Source organism: Laccaria bicolor, genomic scaffold (assembly GCF_000143565.1).
Source record: "Laccaria bicolor S238N-H82 LACBIscaffold_19 genomic scaffold, whole genome shotgun sequence".
Lineage (NCBI taxonomy): Eukaryota > Fungi > Basidiomycota > Agaricomycetes > Agaricales > Hydnangiaceae > Laccaria > Laccaria bicolor.
Genome location: NW_001889890.1, coordinates 361,680 through 383,120, shown reverse-complemented (window position 1 = coordinate 383,120; position 21,441 = coordinate 361,680). Strand labels below are relative to the sequence as shown.

Genomic DNA, 21,441 nt, shown 5'->3' with positions numbered 1-21,441 from the left:
ATGTTGAACGTTGAGGAACGGTGCAGCCGGGAATTGCAATACCCGACAACATAAACAACACCAAACCACTTACTTCGCTCTTCTTCGCCATGTCCACTGAAGCACCAGAACGCGTCGTCGCGCCCAACCCCGACGAGGATGTCGACGATCTCGACGGTAAGCATTACCCTCTTCTCCTCTCACCAAGCACCAAACCCACGCACGTCCAGACGTCCTCTCCCAATTCTCATCCGGACCCGGAACAACCGCGCCCCCACCCACCGCCTCCCACTCGCACTTCACCAGCCGTCCGCGGACCAACACGCGCGTCGATGCGCTGCCCATATCCATGCCGGGAACCGGGGCGCCACTAGACCCCACAACGGAGCTCGACGAGGACGCGCTCTCATCCGAGTTCGCGAAGGAGTTGTCGATGGGGATGGAGAGCCTCATGCAGGAGATCGTTGCGGAGGGGAAGGGGAAGAAGGAAGGAAGAGGAGGGGAGAAGGAGGAAACAACGGAGGAGGAGAGGCAGGCGAAGATGTTCAAGGCTGCGTGGGAGGCTATGCTTGTGGAGGGGATGAATGGGCCTGGGGGTGATGAGTTGGCGGAGCTGTTGGCGGGTGGGGAGAAGCCGGGAGTGAAGGTTGGGAAGTCGACGACGGCTGAGGGTGCGGGTGGATTTCAGGAGAAGATTAAGCAGGCTATGGATAAGCTGAAAGAGAGCGAATCGAATCTACAGGTTCGTTTCTCTGTCTCTTATTGGCTCTTGGCTCACGGATGGTCAGGGCGACTCGAGTACTGCGGATGCCTCGTCCCCGGAATCACTCGAGGCGCTGCTCAAATCACTAGGCGGCGTCGGGGGGCTCGACGAGGGCGGAGACGAGAACGAGCTCGCTGGGTTCCTCGAGACTATGATGGGGCAGCTCATGAGCAAGGACGTGTTATACGAGCCTCTTAAAGAGCTTGCTGAAGGCGTAAGTCCTCCCTCCTTCCTTCCATCGTCTTCGTGAATTTACCAACACATACACCAGTTCCCACCATACCTAACCAACCCACCCGCCCAGCTCTCCCTCGAAGACAGAAGCCGGTACGAAAAGCAAGAAGAGTGCGTGAAGCGGATTTTAGCCGTATTCGATAAACCTGGGTATACCGATGCGAATGAGGAGAGTAATAAGATTATTGTGGATCTTATGAGTGAGGTGCTTTACCTCCCTTTCTTTTTGAGTGACGTTGGCGAGGTACTGATGATGTCGAAATGTTATGAATAGATGCAATCGTACGGATCGCCGCCTGCGGAGATTATGGGTCCCTTACCGCCGGGATTGGATGGGATGCAGGCGTTGGGGGGCGAGGAGGGGTGTGTCGTTGCGTGAGCGTTGCATCGTCGCGGAGTCGCGTAGTGCATCGCTGCGTGATTCATTGTGGTGTCGTCGCGTGAGTCGCGTGGTGGGCGCCGCTCTGTGAGTCACCCGTCGCGCGTACCTCAGGCGGGTTTTCATGAAAAGGGACAAAGCACAAAGTAGTGCGTGTGTATATAACGGGATCATATTATATTTATCTGTGGAATTTTCTTTCTCTGCTTTGGGGTGGTTCTGGCCGGCTTCATAACTTCCTGCTACGAAGCGCCGACGCGGATCGATCTCCTTACATTACTCACCTTAACATGCGTCTGATTTTTTTTTACGCCTTGTGTGCATTAATGGGGTAGTGGTAACCTGGGTCGTTGCCATTCATAACAAGTGCATCTTGTGTAGTCTCGACCCGCCGGGGGTTCGATTCCCTCTTAATGCATCCCCCAGTATGGCGTACTCTTTTGGCCTCCAACGTTACAATCTGAACCTCTTCTTCAGTGACTGAGAAATGAGTGTATAGGACTTCCAAAGCCTCGTCTCGAACATTTGTCAAGATATAATACAGAAATCATATTTTTTTACTTGTCCTCAGCAAAGAACCTGATGTTCATTGGCCACTGCTTCGATCATCACCAGAAGCCTAGTGAGAGGAGGAGAACCGTTATTAGGTTTAGGACGAGCCGTCGAGGGCGTTAAAAAAGTTAAAACAAGTCGATGAAACATGCGTTGGGACGAATCAAACTAAATATCTACCCTCTGCCTAATCTGCCCAGGCCACGCCACGGCGTAATATCGATGTCACCAAACTCCACCCTGACCCTGTTGGTCCCCAACCCAAGCAAATCGGGTTTCGTAGTCTCAAGGGCCGTGGAAGGGAGGTCCCGAAGAAAATCCATAATCTGCGTCGGGTTGGTGGCGAGTTGCTTGCCATCCCGACCTATGATGTACAAGGTCCTGATAGTCCAGCCACCGCCTGAGTACAGGTCACCCAGTTTGTTGAAGGCTTCGTGGATTGTCGTTGTGAATGGGACTAGAGCTTCTTTGATAGGAAGGGAGGGGAAAGTGTTGACGAGGACGTTGCACTGTTGGCGAACGGCTTGATCGGTTGTTTCAAAGTGCAGAATAAACCAGGCGTTCTCCGCCGTGGTCTTTCCTGACGTTTCTGAAGACGCCATTTGATAGTATCTATATGGTATAGATTCTGTAGATTCGGACGCTACAAATTTCCAGTTAATTTACGCACTCAAGAAATCATTATCAAGATCGTGTGGTACTCACGGATGGGACACGATGGGGAAGTCTGCGTTCTGGATACAGGGTCAGACTGTGGGGAATCAGGAAGGCAATGGATTGGTCTTTATGCGAAAAGCACAGCTGTCAGATTCTCCGAAGGAGACGGCCTCAAGGTGGAGGTCAGGCCCGACCTTCCTATCACCTCCCGAGAAGTAATATATTTTTTGAGGAGCATAAGTATAAAAAATTTGCAGCCATGATCAAAGTAGAAGTTAAGGGCCCGCAGGAAAGAAGGAAGATAAGATCGTCGGAGTACGAGAAACTTACAAACCAGCGAAGTGTATAGTCAAGTGTGTCAAACGTATCCATCCAACAGTGCCAACCTCCCTAAAAACCAATGCCGAATGCATTGCGTTGCTCAAACTCCACTCGGATCCTGTTGGTCCCCAACCTCAGCAAGTTGGGCTTGGTGGGACCACGAAGAGTCGCATAGTCGAGCTCCCGAAGATGGGTGACGATCTGGTTTTCGGTGACGAAAAGCTCCTCCGACTCGCCATACACGATGAAAAGAGCTCTAATTCTGTACCCATATGTTCCCATGGGTTCATCGAGTTTATCGAACACCCCGTGAATGGTTCTGGTGAGTTCTACGGCAGCCTTGTAGACTGGGTCGCGAGGGTAGATATTTATGAGAACGTCGCATTCTTGACGTTTGGATGGTTTTTTTTCCTCGATGTGTTCAACTTGTAATGTGAACCAGGCATTTTGCGGTGCATTTGGCAGAAGCTGTTCTTTGTGAGCCATTGCTTTCCTAAATGTTTCCAATCAGTTACAGATCAAGGACACGACAGATCTTTTGTTGCGCACCGATTGGCCTTGGGATTGACTGTCGTCTAGTCGCTTGGATTGCGCTTCAATCTATTACTGACGGAACCCCGGGAGAGGTCAAGACACTTGTGACGTGGGGATAGAAGGCGGATAGTTTGGATGTGTATGCCAGAAAGCCTATCTGCTGGGTCCCCAAAATCGGCCCGGTGGCACATTAACGCCCTGGATGTGCGTTCCTCGCCGCAAAAATGACGAATTGTGAGTCGATGGTTGATCCTCCTCCTTCAGCATATTTTGAAGGCGTACACAAGTTGAGCTTGGAATGGCAGGTTATGGTACTTGTTCCCAAATGGTTTACTGAAGCGAGGAGTCGGGAACATCCATTAAACAGCAGGGCGAGTTGAGGGTGTGATATGGACCGAAATCACGAACACTGCACAACGAATGGTCGTAGGCTCGCTACCAGCCGTGAGGGACGATTTGGGAACAGAATACTTACATGGTCAAGCTTTCAAGAGGTGTCAGATCCGCCGATCGCGGAAATCGATGATGTCATACCCTCTCACCCCCCCACCCCCCCCAAATAAGGCGATTCGCGTGGTATGTTTGGTAAACGGCAGGACGGCAAGGGAATAGTGGCATCACACAAAACCCTCAGGCCTCAGCATCTTATCCGACCACCTGAACAACGCATCTCTGATCAAAACGCCCTCAACATATCCTCCCCACCATCATGGCGTCTCGATAACGTATATAGTGTATGGGCTTGCGCTCCCCTTTTTGCACGGGATCGTCGCCAACTCCGATCCCGTTGTCCCCTGTTTGTCATTACAGGACTTGTCGGCGTCGTTCTCAATCGTGCTCGGAGACCCTGTGGGGAACTCGACCTTACCACTCTGAGCCACACTCAGCTCGTACAGCGGCTTGATTCAGCCACGAAGAAGTTGAAGAAGGAGCAAATGACGTCGTGAGCTCAGATAATCTTTTTCTAACCCACGAATAGCTGTTCAACACTCGCAAGGCACTTTCTTGCCTCCGCGCCCACAATCAAACCTGGCGTACACTCCTTGACCTTTGTGGTACTGAAGACATCCTTGACCTACCGCGCATATTCAAGAATTCGAAACTTTCCCAATTCTTAGTGCTCGATTCTGCCAAATCTCGTGCAAAGCAACCAGTAACACAAATAACGCCATCAAATTGCATTCGAACTGTTCGTAACGTTCAAGAGCATTCCCCACGACGACCACGATGAGCTCCTTTTTCGAGTCCACCTCAGGCTATCCCTCTCCAACCTTTCCATCTACCAACTCTGAGTCCCCAGCTCTTACAGTCACAGTATAATCTACCCTCAAAGACCCCACCTATCCCTTTCATTGATTAACATTACTTGCCCTCTGTTAATTCCATATCTATGTTATGTAATAACGATCTTCATATCTATCTTATACTTATAAGTTATCATGGCCCAATGCCTTCGTTGTCGCTTAAAGCTGCCGCTGATATGCCGAAGCTCGGAAACTACCGATGGCAGGGTCGCTTCAACGATCAAACCTCCAAGATCGGTGGATCTGACACCTCTTGTACATGGTCACGACTTGTAAGCAGTGAGAGAAGGTCGTCAGGAGCAATTCCAAACAGACACAAACATGGATACACAGTCATCGGCTTGAATTTCTTCCTGTCGGAATCGTGATAAGTATTCGAATTCCCGTTGCTTCTCGACATAGTTCTTTTCTTTCTTGAGTTCAGACTTCCAGTCGGCTACGTCACCTCTCCTCCTTTAATGCGGGTGACGAACTGCATCGAAGAGCATTGGGTCCGCCACTGTTACATATGGTGAGCTTTTAATGATCTCCTACCGTGCCTTATCCCCTTTCGGGGAGTGTGCCGCCGTAGGTATATCCTCCCTACCGTGCTTTACTCGCTCAAACAACCCCCAAGGAAAAATGTGCGAAGGATACTTACCACCTCTCGATTTCAGGAACACCGGTAGAAACACATCAATCTCATGCTTACAATTCGAACGATCCTACATTGTCCTCAACTACAGTACACCATCACTTCTCCTCGTTCAACATCGACAGCTTTGAACCCACATCTAGATCAAGTCGGGGATGATAAAAGCGGTAATTGCATTGTCGCGGGTAACGGCGCTGGTCACCTGGGAGGCGACATTGGCAGTGGTGATGGTGGCGCTACCCCAGCTAGCCACGGAGGCGCTGTCCCAGCTCTTTCCAACTGGCGAACGAACTAAAGACGTTCCAATACCGTACACGGCCTCGCCGGACCCCTCCCAGAAAAAGGCGAATTTCTCGAACGTGTAGCTGTGGGAAATCACGAATCTCGTCTCGCCAGTCTTGTTGGTCGGGATGTAACCGACGTGGTTTGGGATTTTCGCGTTGCTCTGGTAAGAGAGCAAGTGGAGCTTTCCGGGGCCGACAGCGCTGACGACGAGAGTCTGACCGTTGGTGAAGATTCCAGACATGACTAGAGTCAGCGCGTTAACAAAAGTTCTAGGTGATGGCGAAGAGCAGCATACTTTGTTCAAAGGTTGATAAAGATTCTAAAATGAAGGTCATGTCATTACTTTTCATCTTCAGCGTTGGAAGACAATGACTTACCAGGCAGTAAATGAAGGTGCTTGAGCTTGGAAAAACGTCGCTGTGACTTGGTCCTTTTAAAGGTTTTTGGGCTTTGGTTTGTAAGTCTTTGGTCAACTTCACACACTGTCGCCATCGCACTCACCTCACCACACAATGTCGCCATCTCACTCATCTCACGCGTACAAATAGATTGACTGGCAGCTTGGAAAATTCGACATTCGAAAGGAATGCCACCGCGTTCTAACCCCACTAAGTTTACAAAACCTTCTGATGGTGTTGTAAGTCCTTTCCGACGGTAAAAACTTAATATTATCGATGCGACACATTTGCTTAGCTAGGTAGCTGAAAACAATTTACAGAATCTGCCGGCTTCAACGTAGGGACATGACGGCGTTGAATACGTACTTTGCGCCGCGAAGTGTGTAACGTGAATGCTTCAGGTTTGGGCAGGAGTCACCAGGTTGGTTCACAATGCCGAAATTTCGCAATGGAAGACACGTTGGTGTTTTCCTGACAGCTTGAGGATTGAGCAGCCGCGATGTGCCGGACAGGTATGGAGCCAACTTACTGTTTGATTGTGGGAGCGTTATTTACTTGCAGTCTGTGTGAAAACTCCTCAAGAAAGTGAAGTGAGACATGTTGTCGGCATAGGTCTTCTAAACCAGACGGGGTTTTATGTAGCACCCGCCAATGTTTTTCTCCGAGGTGAACTGTAACCTCCAGGGAGCAAGCGTCGCTCTTACTCAAGCCCCGTCATGTGTCATTCACTGTCCACTGAACATGTCAACAACAACGTCTTTAATAGGATGTCAACTGACACTCCTTTAAATTTGCAACCGGCATAAAATCATGTACTGGTCTTGCAATTTGGGATGTACGGGCCGAGATGTGCGTCTTTTTCATATCAAGTGTCTGGAAGCAAGAACGGGCCCACCCTTGATTTTTTTTACTTCTAATACCATAACAATGTTTCTGACACTCATCTGATCATGGCATCATAAGGCATAATCTCAGAAGCCGGTTTGAATAACGAGAATGGGGTCACAATTACAGGATATTATACTCCTGCGTGGGGTCAGCCATGTTGGTATTCGCGCGAAAGGCGCTGGGGGAACTGGCGGACGCAGCCAATGGCAACGTAGATCTCTATCAACTCATTGAACCCTCTGAGTTACTTAGACACGTCTAATGGAAACAATCAGCAACGTTTCAGGGTGAATTTTAACACCAGCCCTACCACCGCCGAGTTGAAAAACTGATGTGGAACGGGATACAGTTGAAGAGTAGTTTCTCGTCATACTCGCGACATCCGTGTAACGTTGGTCCTGTTAAAAATACAGTAGCCAACTTCTCACCGAAGATAACTGAAATGAAAATGACAAATCTCTCACCGTGACCTTCTAGGACCTTCTAATTGACGGCATAATTGGGGTCTTTGAGTTGAACTGAGACAGAACGGAAGCGCCAAGTGGGTATGACATATCTTATGCATAGCGACCTCCTCCAAATCAAAAGCGAGGAGAGGCACTGCGGCTTGCAGCCACGAGGGGGTGCCAGTGTCAGTGGTTTTGGACGTCGACATTTAGTGATCAGACATCCACGCCACGAGTCGAGGCCATCTACAAATTCACGGGCTACAGTGGTTTTCGACTGGGTCTTCAACCTTTTGGCTGATCAACGAATGGTGTGTAGATGTCGGATGGAGAAAAATGACCGGGCTAAAAATGCGAACATATAGTCAGGCAACGATGGCGACGCCTATACCATATACCACCAGTCTCAATACCCGCCACAATGTCGTCCTTCACGCCCGACGCCGACCTTGAGCTCCTCATCGACCCAGAACTCGCTCCCGCTGACGTCAAAGCCCAGCTTGGGCCCGATCTACACGTTCGGCATTTCTCAGCGAGCACTGTACAACACATGCTGACCCCCACACAGATGCGTCCTTTAGCCAAGACAGATTACATGCGCTTGCAGCCTTGCACCTATCAGTTCTCTCCGTCCTCACCGTCGTGTCAGATCCCGGCGTGAAGACATACTCAGCGGCCGTGGCAAGCAGCGCCTCTCTCCCTCCACTTACTTCACCCTCGTCATAATCCACAAACCCACCAACCAAATCGTCGCCGTCGGCTGCATCTTTGTCGAGCAAAAGTTCGTCAGAGGACTTCGTGAGGTAGGCCACATAGAGAATATCGCGGTGAATAAGAGCATGCAGGGCAGGAAGCTGGGGTTGAAGGTTATAAAGGCACTTACGGCGATTAGCGAGGGGGAGGGATGTTACAAGACCATCTTGAACTGTATCGATGATAATATTCATAAGTGAAGCTAGTGAAGCTTGAAGTTTGTGCATGTTTGATGATTGGGCTAACGCGGTTTTGTACCAACTTGAAGCGCTCCGTTTGCCTTGCCTCTTTCCGTATCCCTGCCGCTCAACCACCTTCGTAGGCAAAATACAGTCTCACGCCGGCGCAAGAACGACAAACGCCGATAGTAATGAACTCAACAAGAGATTAAACACGGTTATTGGGAGTACCATTTCGGTGAGTTGCGGCCCGCATTTTCCGCGTACTTTTCTAATATCGCCCAATTTTAGAATTGGGGAGTCGAATGCACCAGATTCGAGGTTCAAACCTTCAAACCCGCCAACAGAGAAGTCGAGGTTTGTTCTTACAACTTTATCCATAACGGCTAAATTCCATATATTGCAAAGCGTCAACTTGAACTCCAAATGGAGGCAGAACGAAATCGTCGGAAGCAACTTCTGGACACCCAAGCCCAAATCAATGTTGCCGAGGGCCAAAAACAACGGGTCATCTTGGAAAGCGAGGGTCATGTAAGTCCAGCAAATGTGTTCACTGACTTTCATTTAATTTGGAACCATCTGCGCTCTTCGTCTAGCTGGAAGCCAAGTCAAACGAAGCGGATGCACACTTCAAGACAGTAGTCAGGGAAGCCGAGGCACGGCAAGTTTCGCATTTACCTTTATCGCGGGCTGTTAAATAACGATCATTCTGGACAAAATATAGGCAACAGCAAGCCCTTATGGAGTCCTCCGTGATCGCCCAGCAGGTCGAGAATATCGCGCGCTCGATCGCCGCGAATAAAGACGATGTCCGGCCAGAAGAGCGTCAACGTGCTTTGGCGACTTTGGTTGACCTGAAACGCCTGGAACAGCTCAGAGCTATTTCCCAAAGCAAGAGCAACTCGACCTATTTCTTTGGCGACAAGTCAGCGCTGGGCGTGTCGAGCGATGCTTTCAATGTCGATTATGCGCAACACGTGAAAGCGAGCTTTGAAAACCGACGGAGTCGGGTCGAAGGGGCGTTGTAAAAAAAAATGACAAGAAGGGATCCCCTTGAACTTGAAACACGGTTCTTCTTTGTTCACATATATTTACATACATCTGTACAATAAGCTCCCTTGCAGGTTGGCGTCAGTCGTAAAAAACTAAAGCCCTAACCTCAATGGACTGTCGCAAAGGACTGTCCTTCGGCGTAGTTGGATCATTGAATCCGGTGTGGGGAGTGAATACGGCCACAGTTCCGTCTTGAATAGAATCGAAACTAAAAGGAGCGGGACCAAATCAGGAGGGAATGACCAAAAAAAATTCCGTTAGCCTTGCGCACCACTTGATCAATACGACCTCCTCTGACGTCATGCCACGGAAATAGTTCCACTTGTGATTCGGATTGAATTTTACCCCAAGCGTCTCCCCCTCATGATCAGGATAGATAAGGGCCACAGGCACGACGTCTGAGGGGTCTACGCTTCTGTAATCGCATAGTCCCAGCGGCCAATCAAATGCTGGATTGCCAATGGGCCGCCAGATATTGATGATTTGAAAGCGACGTTTGAGAAGTTCGGGAATATCAGAAGCAGGGAGATGTTTGTGAACTCGGGCCACTGAGGATTCAGTTGTTTGATCAACGTGGACTTGCGCAACCGGTTGACGGCGGTCTGGAGAGTCATCAAATTCTCCTGGGCGGTGACGACGAATGGCTGAATTTCGAAGATAGAATTAAAATTCCATTTTGGAAGGGGATGAAATGATCATACTGTGATCAAAAATCACGACTCTGCTCGCCCCAGTCAATTTCTTGAGGAGTTCAATAGTCTCCGGGTAATATTCCTTCTCGATTTCTGTGTCATGGGAGAAGGAAGTGTATTTGGCCGTATGGCGGTGAAACTGGAAGCCAGCGTTATCAAGGGTCACCGACTCCTCCTCTCCTCGAAGATTCTTGACGACGACGTCGTGATCAGCTCGTGTGAAGTTTCGCTCCCGTTCACCCGTTGCGGGGTTGGCGTTGATATGCTGGAATGCTCGTTCGCCGCCTTTCGGCTCCACATGGCACAAAGTACGAGAGCCTCACAATTGTGTTTGATGGGTTGGGGAGGTCCATTGATATGGAAGTTGCCATCTGACCGTTAGTTTGAAGTGCTGAGTGGCCTACGGGGATCCGGAGAGACCTGAAACAATTGCGTACGCTGACGAAAATGCGAGACATGCCATCCCGAGAAGTCATTCGGCGTCCACGCGGTAGTAGTAGATAATAAGGAGCGTATCCCTTCGCTAAACAGTGAGTTTAAGTCCGCCACAAACGTGAATCCTCCGCAGAATAGATTCGTACTTGTGCAATACAGTATTGAACTAGGAGATTGTTATAGGCAGTACCTATGTAACATAAGTCGGAGATTAGCATAGGTGACGTTGCGGACGAAAACAAGCGGTCGTGAAAATTTGGCGCATGCAATCAACCCATTGTTAATACACAAGGTAGCGAAACTAGGACTGTAGCAATGTCAGCCTTCCCCACCAGAATCATGCATGCCTACTAGCTCACCGAGCTTGTGGGGCAACTTGCTTCGTGAATCGTTATGAGAAATTCAACCTGCGAGCGGCGAAGGTTGCGGCCGACGTCGGAACGAGGAAATCGCCAAATTGCAGGAGGACAAACTCAGGACCGCCTCTTCCTGTTCCATCGCAGAGGACATCGGTAAAAACCAGGCTTAGAGACCGGAGACGGGGAAGTCGCGAGGCGAGCAAAAAAAGGAGTTCAGGGCTGAGATATGAACCGCGGAGCTTTAGGCGCTCGAGGTTTGAACGGATGCGATTGAGGCAAGGATGCTCTGTACATCATCATAAGTAAGCATGCGATCGTTGAGGATGAGGAATGCAAGGGTAGGAGAGTGAATGGCGAGGAAGTCGGACAAGATGTGTCATGGCGCGCGAAAAGGTCTCAAAGCCAACTTCAGACTGCAAAGCTGCGGGAAGGGTACGTGGACAGACAGCATGATTCTCTGGATCCAGTTAATACAAGCGGGGTCGTTCTTGCCAGTATGGACCGGGGTGCAACTGCTGGTTTTGAGGGAAACACGCTGAAGTGTTTCTCGGCGCAGCTCCAGAAAACTGGAGAAGCTGGCTGGGTTGAAGAGGTGTCCTCTATCAAAAAGAATAGAGAGCGACGCTGAACGAAGTTGGGGGAATCTCTTGAGTAACCTGAACAGCCGAGAGAGGTCAAGGTTCTCAGAGGAGCAAGTGGATAGGATTGAAAACGATCGTAAAGTGTCCTTGGAGTTGTGAACGAATACGATGAATCCGTCGAGTGCATTGTGAATGTCCCTTTCTTGCAGCCCACCAGTATGAAACGTAACCTCCAGGTTCTCGAGCCGAAGAAGGTTCGCCCGAACAAGCAAGGAAAGAAGCTCCGGAGGGAGTTTAATGGACAACGTCACCAAAGTGTGTGCTCAGTCCCACAGCACAGGTTGGAGGAAAGCATTGAAGAGCTGACAATGCGTCGTTCCTCGTTCCTCGTTCCGAAGTGATCTCATACTCCTCCACACGCTTCATCGACCCAAGAGCACTCCTGACACGGTCAATATCCTTCCTCATACGCCTGTGAAATCGCCTCTCTGCCTGCGTCTTCAGGTGATCAAGGTCTAGCATCACGCAAAAACGATTCCAGAGATTCTCCGTCGGGCTGCGTGGCTGAATGAGCCAAGGCTGAATCCGAACTCGGCTAACCCATTCGGCAACGTAGCCCTCCCTGCCCTCAGGCGGAACGCACTCCATGAACTCGTTCGCGGGAATGTCCTCCTTTGATGCAGCACTCTCGTAGTGAGATTTGAAACACATACATTCAACGAGTTTCTCTGTAATGATGCCCCTACAATCGTTTGGTCTCTTGAGAAAAGATCATGAACCACTGGCGCGAGGGATACACACCTCACTTTCATGGAGCATATCCGCGTTTTAGCTTCCGTGTGCCCACCTGCGTGACCAAGTCAAGATGACGACCTCGAGGACAAGGTAACGCGTTTTTCTGCAAGCCCAATGGCCACTCACTTGTTGGATCGAGCATATTCCTCATTGTGCCGCTTGCCAACGCGACTTTGCGCTTAACGAGGTATGTGAAGCCATCACTGGTGGTCTCTAATCGCACCCAGTCGGAATCCTTCGGCTCGACTTCAGATGGTTGCGCCCTACATTGAGGAAATCACGTCAGATACGCGCGGGGTAAGCTCAGAAGGAGGTTCGTACGTGCATTTCGACGTCGGTTGGGTCTGCCATGATGAGTGTTGGCCAGAGGGTACGATAATGTTCAGGCCAAGCCGAATGATTCCTATCGGACTCACCATTGCAAGCCCGCACAAGTCCTCACTTGCACACATGGGCAACAACAGTTGAAGATCTGATATGTTGGCATGAAAAGTAGCTCTCCAGTGTACTGAAAGTTTAAGGTATACACAATAACTCATAGATACGTTGCTCAATCCTCCCCTCCAAGCGAACGTCTTCGAACATAGACCATTCAGCATCGATAGCCAAATGGATACATGTTTCGGACACCCGCCCAGGTAAATCAGACTCAGCCCAGATACACTCGATACCAACCCCAGTAAGAACCTGCACCAAGCCTCCCGTCTCCAAATGCCGAACCTCAACGAAGGTGTTATCAAACAAGATGACATAAGGCAGGAGCAGGACCGCTCGCTTTGCGGCGCCTTCCCATTCGATGATGTTCCTCTCTCGGCGTTGGCTTGGACACCCGTCTTGGTCGAGGAATATACCAAATTCTATGAACTCTCGCATCAGATCAAGCCTGCCATCGTGTGGAAGAAGGGGAACATACCATCAAAGCACATGAGGTATTCATCCTCTGTATATAAGAACACGGCTATCGGTTGAGCCAATGCACACCTCCTCGCCAAGGCGAGGTCTTCCGTGAGTTGCGGCATGAGAACAGGTTTCGGTGACCTATAACACATAGAATTAGCGATAGCATAGGGGAACCACCATGGGAATTGTACTGTGTGAGGTCCAAGATGTAGAAATGCCTCTCCGACCGAATCGCAATCTTTCCTTGGAGCCCAAGGAACTGTATATCGAGAGCAACAAAAGGCCCACAAAAGGTTTTACAAATCCGGAACCACTGTGACGGTTTGGTTCGTCCCACTCCCAAAATGCGCGATAATCCAGTGGCAGTCTTGGGTGTTACAACATTGGATGTTTCGTTGATCCTATCAACAACGGGCTCAACCACATGAACCACACTTTCTCTCTATGAGTAACCAGCAGTCAGTATACATACTAACTCCCAAGATCAAGCAAGGATGAGGAAACCCACCCCTTTCTTAGTCACATACACAACGATACGGCCCTCAAGGATCCTGGAAGTAAAGCATTGAACCTCCCTCAAGCTGACTTTCTGAGGATAGGAATGAGATTGAGCCAATGCCGTTGGCGAGGATGGTTGAACCAAAACATCAAGACGATAAGCAAGCAGTGACTATAACACTCGTCAGCCCGTCTTGTAACACTCCAGACCCCAAGCACAACAAAACGTACGTACCTTATCCGCCAGCACGAGGAACACACCCAAGTCTTGCAAAACCTGACATTGCTTGACCGTCGTCACATCTAGCACACGACGCATGGCTGACAGTATACACAGATTGAGATCCTGATGACTAGTGTGGTAGGCTGGTGACGCTTACGGAAAAGACCATCAGGAGAGCCAACCCAGACGCCTTGCGCACATCCCACAGCGAGGAATTGTTGTCCATAACAATCTGATCGCTCCCGTTAGTCCAATTTGAAGCTATGTCAAAGGGAATGCATTACCAAAAGGAGCGGAACAGCTGATCCTCCCCGGGCCTGCCCAATCCAACTCTCCTTTTCCCTGCCCTTGCCCGTGCTCAAAGACAGCCCCACCGCCAAACATCATCCTCATCTCAAACACCCGCCCCTCCCGTCGCACTCTCCTCAGCTTTACCGCCTCCTCCAACTGCCTCTTCCACTCCTCACGCTCATACAAAGACGCCGCACATAACCTCCAACTCCCACCCCTGCTTCCGCGTGTTTGAATCGTGAATGGGTATACAAGATGTGAATCTCGGTTGATATCCGGGGGGACATGCGAATCTTCGCTGATATCTGGTGGGAGTGCCGTAGTCGTTACAGCCTGTGTAAAACTAATTTGCGGTAGCTTGCACCAGGTGGGATAATGGCGGTGTGCATTTCTCTGCATGAGAAGGGGGCATGGTTGAAATTCCTGGCGGAGAGCAGGTCCAGTGGGATCGGCTGCATTCCCTTCAATATCAGACCCACGCAACCCAACATGAAGATGGGGTAGAGATAAACGGACCCGGTATTGGACAAGATACTTCGTCACCCCGTATTTGACTTTCGGTCTTGTCATCACCAGGTAATGGTCAAAGAGAACCACATGATACATCCACCTACTCCACTCCGTAAGCGCATGAAAAAGCTTCCCCTGGTGCAGAAGGCGTCGTTTGCCATTGAGCAACTCGAAATCCTATCCAATCAACCACATAACGTCAGTCCGTTTACGTTTAACACTGAGAACAAACTCACGACGCTCCCCTCCCTACTGAAAACCAACCCCACATCACACCTCTCCAACTCTACCTTCTCCTTTGCAGCCTGAACGAGAGGCTCAATCTCCTTGCCAACAGACCGAAGAATCTCAAGGACCTTCCGCAGGTCTGTCACGCCCTCAGAGACCTCATCTGAACCAGTTGTCTCCCTCTCCATCTCCAATCCACGTGTTTCCTCCTCGAATCGTCCAAACATCATTCCTAGCTTTCTAAGCCGCCCATTTGGGCGGCCCAAGAAAGACCCCATACAAAGCCTATCTGCATCAAGAAGTCTCGTTCGGTCCTATCGCATTATCTCGTGAGTCCAAAGATGATGATCAAGAGAAAGGGAATAGAGAACCAACCTCGATGAACGCCCTAAAACTGGGGTTCACATCCATCTCACGCTCAATCTTCCATTTCGCATGGATGTGATTGGGTATGTATTCCATGTACGCTTCTCTAAATGCCCCAGAGAGGGAGAGGTAAGGAGCGGAGATGGAGGAGATATCGAGGAGGGGATGTTCCCTCTTCTGAGCTTCGAGGAGTTGAGAGAGAATGTTAGAGTGGTAGCGGAGAACCTGCTCATAGTTCCCAAATACGTCTTTAATAAACTGGTCGAGGCATAGCGGGGGGATGATCGGGGGGTTCGCGGTGCGCAGGGGTGTGATATACAGCTGTGGTATAGCATGTAGTGGTAAACACCCAAGTAGGAAAAGGAACAGGGACGGAAAAAACGTACATTCTTAATCTTACCCAACGCCTTGACGATGTACATCTCGGAATTGATAAGCTCAAATATGATACTAATTCCTTCCTTATCAACCCTCGCAGCTCTAAAGAGACAAAGAAAAGGACTGACCACTGCCGAAGCCTCTCCCTTTTTCCAATCCCCTCCTTGACACTTTGTGAAACGAGTGCATCCCAATCCCAGAGGTACCTGCCCCTTGAAGGAAACCCGCTGGCTTGAAAGTAACAAACCATCGCAGTATCCAGGGCGGTGCTCAGAGAGGTTTGGGCTTCCCGCAAGCGGAGGTCCGTGCCATCTGGATTTGGAGGTAAGGATAGTAGTGCGTCCAAATAAAGACAGTACGTCTCGAGGTGGTCCATTGGTCTGCGGAGGTATTGGTGGAAAGAGAGACGAAGGGGCAGTCGTTTTGAAATCGTGCGGTCACATAACTAGGCACGAGGGTGAGAACTCACTTGAGTATCAACTGCCAGTGACTAGGTGTGATGGAAGTACCTCGATGAAGAATCTAAAGTCGGGGTTCTCCATTTCATGTATCGCTTGCTCCTCTGCTGAAGGGAGAAAACCGAGATACGCCGCATAGACACTCCTAAAGTCGCAGGATGCCTCCAGGAGTATGTCCCCAATTGATTGCAAGTTTGAATTGTCTTCTCGTCGTCGCGCATAGAGGGCTGATAACAGCCGACGATGAAAGTTACCCAGTGAGACGATATGGTCGAGTAAACTCTTGTCGACAGGCAACATGAATGCCTCGTAAAGCAGGCTGAGAAAAGCGGATGATAAAATATCCAGGTCGCGGACATATCGTTCTTCATTCTTGATCAGCTTGTGTATTATCCTAACCGAAGACACCTCAGCTCCATGCCTGGGAAGAAGGGTAGAATAAAGACAAACCGTCGACGATTAAGCTCATTTTCCGACAACGATCTCAAGACATCATCCGGTATGATATCCTCCAACTCCTCCGGCTCCACCGCATCAGACTCGGCTGAATCATTAGACAGCTGTGCAAGGTCCTAATGTCCCTCCGTGGGCAACCTCTGAACCTCGAAGAAAGAAAATTTCACACCTTCCTAGGACATCGAGGTGCGTAACACCTTCCTTCCGCTTCGCAGCTGGGGAAGTAGCATCGAGTGAGTATCGTGATTACCCCAGAAGGCCTTTGCAAGTGCTTCGACTCCAACTTCTTTCCGTATGGCCGATATTCAGGGAGGAAGGCGTACAGTTCTTGTGTCGAATCTTGAAAGAGTGGGTTGTCCCATTCCAAGTTGCGGAAGAGGGTTTGGGAGTATAAGCTTTGCGAGATTTGGAGTGCTGCAAGGTTGGGTGCGTTGCACAGATGTCGAGGTATGAACGATTGGATGGCTGTCTAGGGGTACTTATACGTGAGGACTCGGGCTGCTCTATGGGTGGGTTACGTACCATGACGTCTCTGCCGGTAAATGAATCAGGGTAATGGATGTATCCCTTCGTATGAGTACCGCAGGGTATCCTATCTCTCAGAACAGAAGCGACGTTGGAGAGATACGCCATATCTGCGAAGCGCTCCGCAACTTGAACCCCATGAAAGTAGCTGTGCAAAGGGTGATGATCATTGATTTCTGGTGCGCAACGGTTCTCTTGTGAAGTTCCAAACTCGGGATCCGGGCTAGGAGTGGGAAGTTTATCGTGGGGCATCATGGCGTCGGGCGTTTGGAAGAGGGCGCTTGAATGGCCGTCTCATTGCGAAAGAGTCCGAGTTGTGGTGGCTCTGAGCAGATGCCAGTGAGAGCATTTGTTTGTCTTGGCGTTCTATTTTTGAATTGCGAAACTTGGTCAGTACTCTAGTACTCGCTGAGGAACCAACTTGGTACTCCGAGTTTGAGCATCTTCAGGGTTACATATAATTAATCCACGCAAGACTCAACAAGCCACTGCAACGTTGTAGCCCCTCATACTACTTACACTCCCTTGCCATCCTTCAAGCCTGAGCACGAAAAGCTCACTCGACATGTTTCCGTATGTCACTCTCAATATGCGAACCCAAGTCATATGTGCTCTTCGCCAATTTCCTTATCGAGCCGCCCTTGCCTGAGATCGTGCCAGTGGCGACTTAATGAAACCCTGGTCATGGCTGGTCTTCGCTTTTTATGTGACATTTAAATACGTTCTCATACCTTCTGTAAAGTCTTATCAGGTTCCTCTCTTGTGTCACTGTATTATAGCGATCGTATTGTGAATTATGCTTACAAGAGACTCGGAGGGGGTTATGAAGATCTGTCCGGGCCAGTTGGAAGAAACCATGACCAGCAATAACGATGCATGATGGAATAACGTGTGCAGCCCCGGGCCCAGAGATTAAAGCTAAGATTATGAGGGCGAGGGGGGTGTTGTTGAAAGACAGTCGCTAGACGTCCAGGGTTTTTATTGTTAAAGTAGCAGCGCAGATACATACATGGCCCCTAGAGAGAAAATCATCAGAGGCGAAAAGACATTAACGAGGAACTCACCGAACAGGCTGTGAACGGCTCGTCGTGGGGTATCATGGCGTCGGGCGTTTGGTAGAGGGCCTGGCATGAAGTCGTGCTCTGGCTCTGACTCTGAGAAATCTGTTTGTTTGGTTAGGTTTGGTTTGGCGTTATACCCGGGTCCCAGCATACGAACTACTTACAGTGCAAAGTCGCGACGGTGGTCTTCACGCGTCTAACAGATCATATCGCCTGTCATGGTTTTGGCGTTTCGGCCGAGTTCGGATGCATTAGCTGGTTCTTATAAGCTGAAGCGCTGAAGGCTTGAGCGACTTTTAGTCCCAACCTCTCAAGGACACCGGCGTTACCACTATGAGATTGCCTAGTGTTCTCTACCTAATCCCATCGATTGCACCCCGGCCGCAATCCCCTCCTACGCCCGCCGGAAACGTTGAATCCTTCGCAGGCCTCTTATCTTCCCCTCCTGTCGCTCTGCGTCTTTCCCAACTGGCCTCCGACCGAGTTCTGACACGTTTTCCTGCTCGGGCGGTCTCCTCCGATTCACCATTTAATACATCTGCTCTTCCCGGATCAGCTGTATCCAGCGCACTCGACTTGCCAAACAGTAATACCCCTGGAACCTTTCACTTGAGGGACGCAACACCGGACCCATCAGGTGTTTGCCAAGGCCTAGTTGAGGACTTGGATATCACAGGTCTTGGTGAGCGACAACAGCCCTCGCATTGCACATATTTTGTTTTACAAGGCATTTACAGGTGTCCGAATAACGTTCTACGTGACGAGCGTCCTCACAGGTCGGGCGCATGAACGCCGTATTCTCTCGGAGTCGATTGACTAATAAATGGGGTTTTTCATGCAGTTATCAACGCATGCGTTCCAGGTAGTGATGCGAGAGGTTCGTAAATTACACATCTCTTCAAATCCAGACCAACTAAGCAAAAATTTGTAAGGTTCATCCTGGGCCACCTTATTCGCTTTCGTTGCTCTCATGGTATCAGCAATAGCGCAAGCAGCGAACCACTCCATCTCCCTCTACAATGCTATCATTGTTTTATATCTCTGCTACCTTCAACTCATTTGCGAGCTCATGCTAGTCGTTGGATCCATGCAGAAGAGAAGTATGGGGGCCCAAGTGTCTGAGGTTGGCCTCCCTGCAAAGGTGGTTCTTTCGTTACCACATTGGTCTTGGCATGGCTTCGGGCTTTACGTTTGGGTTCATGCTCGGAGGTTTGGATCCCAGCCGGAGTGCAACGCGGCTACCAAATTAATAGTCTTCGGAAGGGAGCTTTCAGCGACTGGTTCGGGGCGTGTGGTATCCCTTGGTGAGTAGCATGCCTATAACCAGTCAAGGACTGTTGTTGATACTACTCCTGAAGTTTTCTTCGGTATCAGTGCTACGGTGATTCTAAGTGTCCCAGTGATTACACTCGCAGGAGTCGGATTTCTCTTGGTATTCTTGATCAAAGCCTTCCATCCGCTCATTGGCTCGTACCGCCTTTCAGCTGGCCCTCGCACTTCCTTCATCAAAATCCTCTTCGTCAATATCTACATCACGTTCTGCTTTCTTGTCCAATGGATTTACGTGGTCGTGACTATCGAGCAAACTATTCAGCGGAATCCAGTCATCCATAATGGCCCGTGGTTTCCGATTACATTTGGCCAGGTTTGTTGTTCCTTTCATGTTGACTATTACATTTGTTGATACCCCTCAAAGATTTTCCCGGTCGTAACAATCGGCGCTTGCCTTGTCTCCATTTACAATGATCTGCGAGAGTCTCGACGAGAGCCACCGATTAGTCAAGGCAATGATCCCAACGGCCCAATCAAAGCAGATGTATAGCTATGAAGGTGGGCATCTTATCACTGAGATGGAGCTGCTAGCTAAATACATCGTTAGTCCTGAGGGGGCAGTTTCAGGATTAATGTAGCCGGAAAAGCTACATGGAAATTTTTTCTTATGTGTCCAATCCCGAACAATCACGCTCTGCTTTCGCTCGGGTGTCTTTTGTTAAAGGTTCCGGGAGCGTCAGCGCTCGAGTTCGAATTGCCTAGTATTATGGCTCGTCAGTTGGTCAAGTCCTTCTAACAACTTTTTGATAGTTTAACCGATTTTTGATTGATTTCGCAGAATGAACTTCTTTGGATGTGTAACTTTTTTTCGCCAGTATAATCGTGACTCTGAATTATTTTTGGGTTATAGGCTGTATGCAGTAATGAATTCTTCCTTTAGTTCTCGACCGAGTCAGAATATCCACTCCGTCCACCGGCGTTTATTATGTTCCCAAAAGATATGGCAGAAGAACGCGTCGAATCCTCCTTCTCCTGTTCACCCAGACACCGCATACTACAACATCGTCTCCCTCTCCCCCTGCCGCCGTCAACCCTTTAATCCTCCGTTGAACTTGCTGACTGTCAGACTGTGAGGTTCTTGGGTTTCAACACGCTCCAGCATTGACACGATCGATTTGAGGAACACGTGACGGAGAATGAGTCACAGCGCTGTCATCTCAGACCTGCAGTCACCTTCAATGTTCGCCTCCTCTCCGTCCTGCAATGTCTGTCGAAAAGTTGAGATTAAGGTGCCTTGTCTGGCCAGATGACAAGCCCGATGAACACATTGTCGAGGTCGAACTACATAACAACCGGACTGTCGCCTTTTTCAAGGACATGATCAAAGACAAGCATGCTCACAGTCTCGCTGACGTTGATTCTCGTCCTCTGGAAGTGCTGCTGTCTTCCTGATGATGATAACCTAGAACAAACCCTGAAAACCCTTCAGTTCGACGGTTCTGATGATCACCTTGTTCGCCTCACCTCCGCCCGCCGACAAATTTCTCAATATTTTGGAGATCAAGACTTATCCAAGGAACCCATCCACATCCTTGTTGAGTTACCTGTGCTTGGTGAGTGTGGTACTTATATCTGCTATTGCCGTTAAATGCCCCACTACTGTTGTTCTCTTGTCCACTTTTCCAACTTACCTCAACCCCACGGTAACAATGCCGCGTTCTACTCGCTTTTTTCCCGCTTGTCGCCCCCCATTTCGCCGTGTTTTCGAACGTCAATTCGACAACTCGCCTTATTTCCATCCTTCTCATAACCTCCCCGCTGTCTTGATCACATTTCTCTGACTGCTCCATCTTTCGACAGAGTCCAGCGTGCGCGCGTTACTTGCTTTGCGGTTTGATGAAGAGGATGGGGGGGAGAGGGATATTGAGAAGGTCTGAGTGTGATGGGACTTTTGACGGGATTTTTGGGTATGCTGCGAATGGACGTGGAAGTGATCATGGATTGTGAGTTCGACATTCAAACCGGTACCAAATGAGCAGGATCTCATACCGAGT

At 49.6% G+C, this 21,441-nt stretch overlaps 9 protein-coding genes across 9 annotated transcripts; 3 read left to right on the top strand and 6 right to left on the bottom strand.

Moving 5' to 3' along the window:
• Positions 1-89: 89 nt before the first annotated feature.
• LACBIDRAFT_300395 (uncharacterized protein) lies at positions 90-1,355 on the top strand (the record flags this gene model as incomplete). The annotated part of the gene is made up of 5 exons (XM_001883126.1): positions 90-156; positions 210-721; positions 768-956; positions 1,014-1,181; positions 1,251-1,355. 5 exons carry the CDS (start codon positions 90-92, stop codon positions 1,353-1,355), a joined length of 1,041 nt encoding a protein of 346 aa, XP_001883161.1.
• Positions 1,356-2,083: 728 nt separating this feature from the next.
• Positions 2,084-3,371, bottom strand: LACBIDRAFT_294690 (uncharacterized protein; the record flags this gene model as incomplete). Its single annotated transcript, XM_001883009.1, has 4 exons — positions 2,084-2,550; positions 2,613-2,641; positions 2,895-2,954; positions 3,019-3,371. 4 exons carry the CDS (start codon positions 3,369-3,371, stop codon positions 2,084-2,086), a joined length of 909 nt encoding a protein of 302 aa, XP_001883044.1.
• Positions 3,372-5,496: 2,125 nt separating this feature from the next.
• On the bottom strand, positions 5,497-6,639 carry LACBIDRAFT_328980 (uncharacterized protein; the record flags this gene model as incomplete). The annotated part of the gene is made up of 4 exons (XM_001883008.1): positions 5,497-5,936; positions 6,020-6,090; positions 6,407-6,568; positions 6,596-6,639. 4 exons carry the CDS (start codon positions 6,637-6,639, stop codon positions 5,497-5,499), a joined length of 717 nt encoding a protein of 238 aa, XP_001883043.1.
• Positions 6,640-8,352: 1,713 nt separating this feature from the next.
• Positions 8,353-9,334, top strand: LACBIDRAFT_300390 (uncharacterized protein; the record flags this gene model as incomplete). Its single annotated transcript, XM_001883125.1, has 5 exons — positions 8,353-8,544; positions 8,598-8,663; positions 8,715-8,837; positions 8,903-8,967; positions 9,031-9,334. The coding sequence occupies 5 exons, from the start codon at positions 8,353-8,355 to the stop codon at positions 9,332-9,334; spliced, it is 750 nt and encodes a 249-aa protein (XP_001883160.1).
• A 103-nt stretch (positions 9,335-9,437) lies between these two features.
• On the bottom strand, positions 9,438-10,223 carry LACBIDRAFT_236528 (uncharacterized protein; the record flags this gene model as incomplete). Its single annotated transcript, XM_001883007.1, has 3 exons — positions 9,438-9,567; positions 9,631-10,003; positions 10,061-10,223. Coding segments are annotated over 3 exons (666 nt in total), but the record flags the coding sequence as incomplete, so codon positions are not given.
• A 998-nt stretch (positions 10,224-11,221) lies between these two features.
• Positions 11,222-12,673, bottom strand: LACBIDRAFT_300388 (uncharacterized protein; the record flags this gene model as incomplete). Its single annotated transcript, XM_001883006.1, has 5 exons — positions 11,222-11,707; positions 11,760-12,168; positions 12,228-12,273; positions 12,348-12,484; positions 12,543-12,673. 5 exons carry the CDS (start codon positions 12,671-12,673, stop codon positions 11,222-11,224), a joined length of 1,209 nt encoding a protein of 402 aa, XP_001883041.1.
• Positions 12,674-12,737: 64 nt separating this feature from the next.
• On the bottom strand, positions 12,738-17,309 carry LACBIDRAFT_300387 (uncharacterized protein; the record flags this gene model as incomplete). Its single annotated transcript, XM_001883005.1, has 15 exons — positions 12,738-13,078; positions 13,135-13,259; positions 13,313-13,563; positions 13,630-13,791; positions 13,855-13,940; positions 14,000-14,074; positions 14,127-14,820; positions 14,880-15,185; positions 15,247-15,558; positions 15,624-15,687; positions 15,744-16,060; positions 16,125-16,467; positions 16,524-16,645; positions 16,699-16,998; positions 17,052-17,309. The coding sequence occupies 15 exons, from the start codon at positions 17,307-17,309 to the stop codon at positions 12,738-12,740; spliced, it is 3,756 nt and encodes a 1,251-aa protein (XP_001883040.1).
• Positions 17,310-18,038: 729 nt separating this feature from the next.
• LACBIDRAFT_300386 (uncharacterized protein) lies at positions 18,039-18,266 on the bottom strand (the record flags this gene model as incomplete). The annotated part of the gene is made up of 2 exons (XM_001883004.1): positions 18,039-18,070; positions 18,119-18,266. 2 exons carry the CDS (start codon positions 18,264-18,266, stop codon positions 18,039-18,041), a joined length of 180 nt encoding a protein of 59 aa, XP_001883039.1.
• Positions 18,267-19,085: 819 nt separating this feature from the next.
• LACBIDRAFT_300385 (uncharacterized protein) lies at positions 19,086-19,937 on the top strand (the record flags this gene model as incomplete). Its single annotated transcript, XM_001883124.1, has 3 exons — positions 19,086-19,419; positions 19,474-19,760; positions 19,812-19,937. 3 exons carry the CDS (start codon positions 19,086-19,088, stop codon positions 19,935-19,937), a joined length of 747 nt encoding a protein of 248 aa, XP_001883159.1.
• Between the last annotated feature and the right edge of the window lie 1,504 nt (positions 19,938-21,441).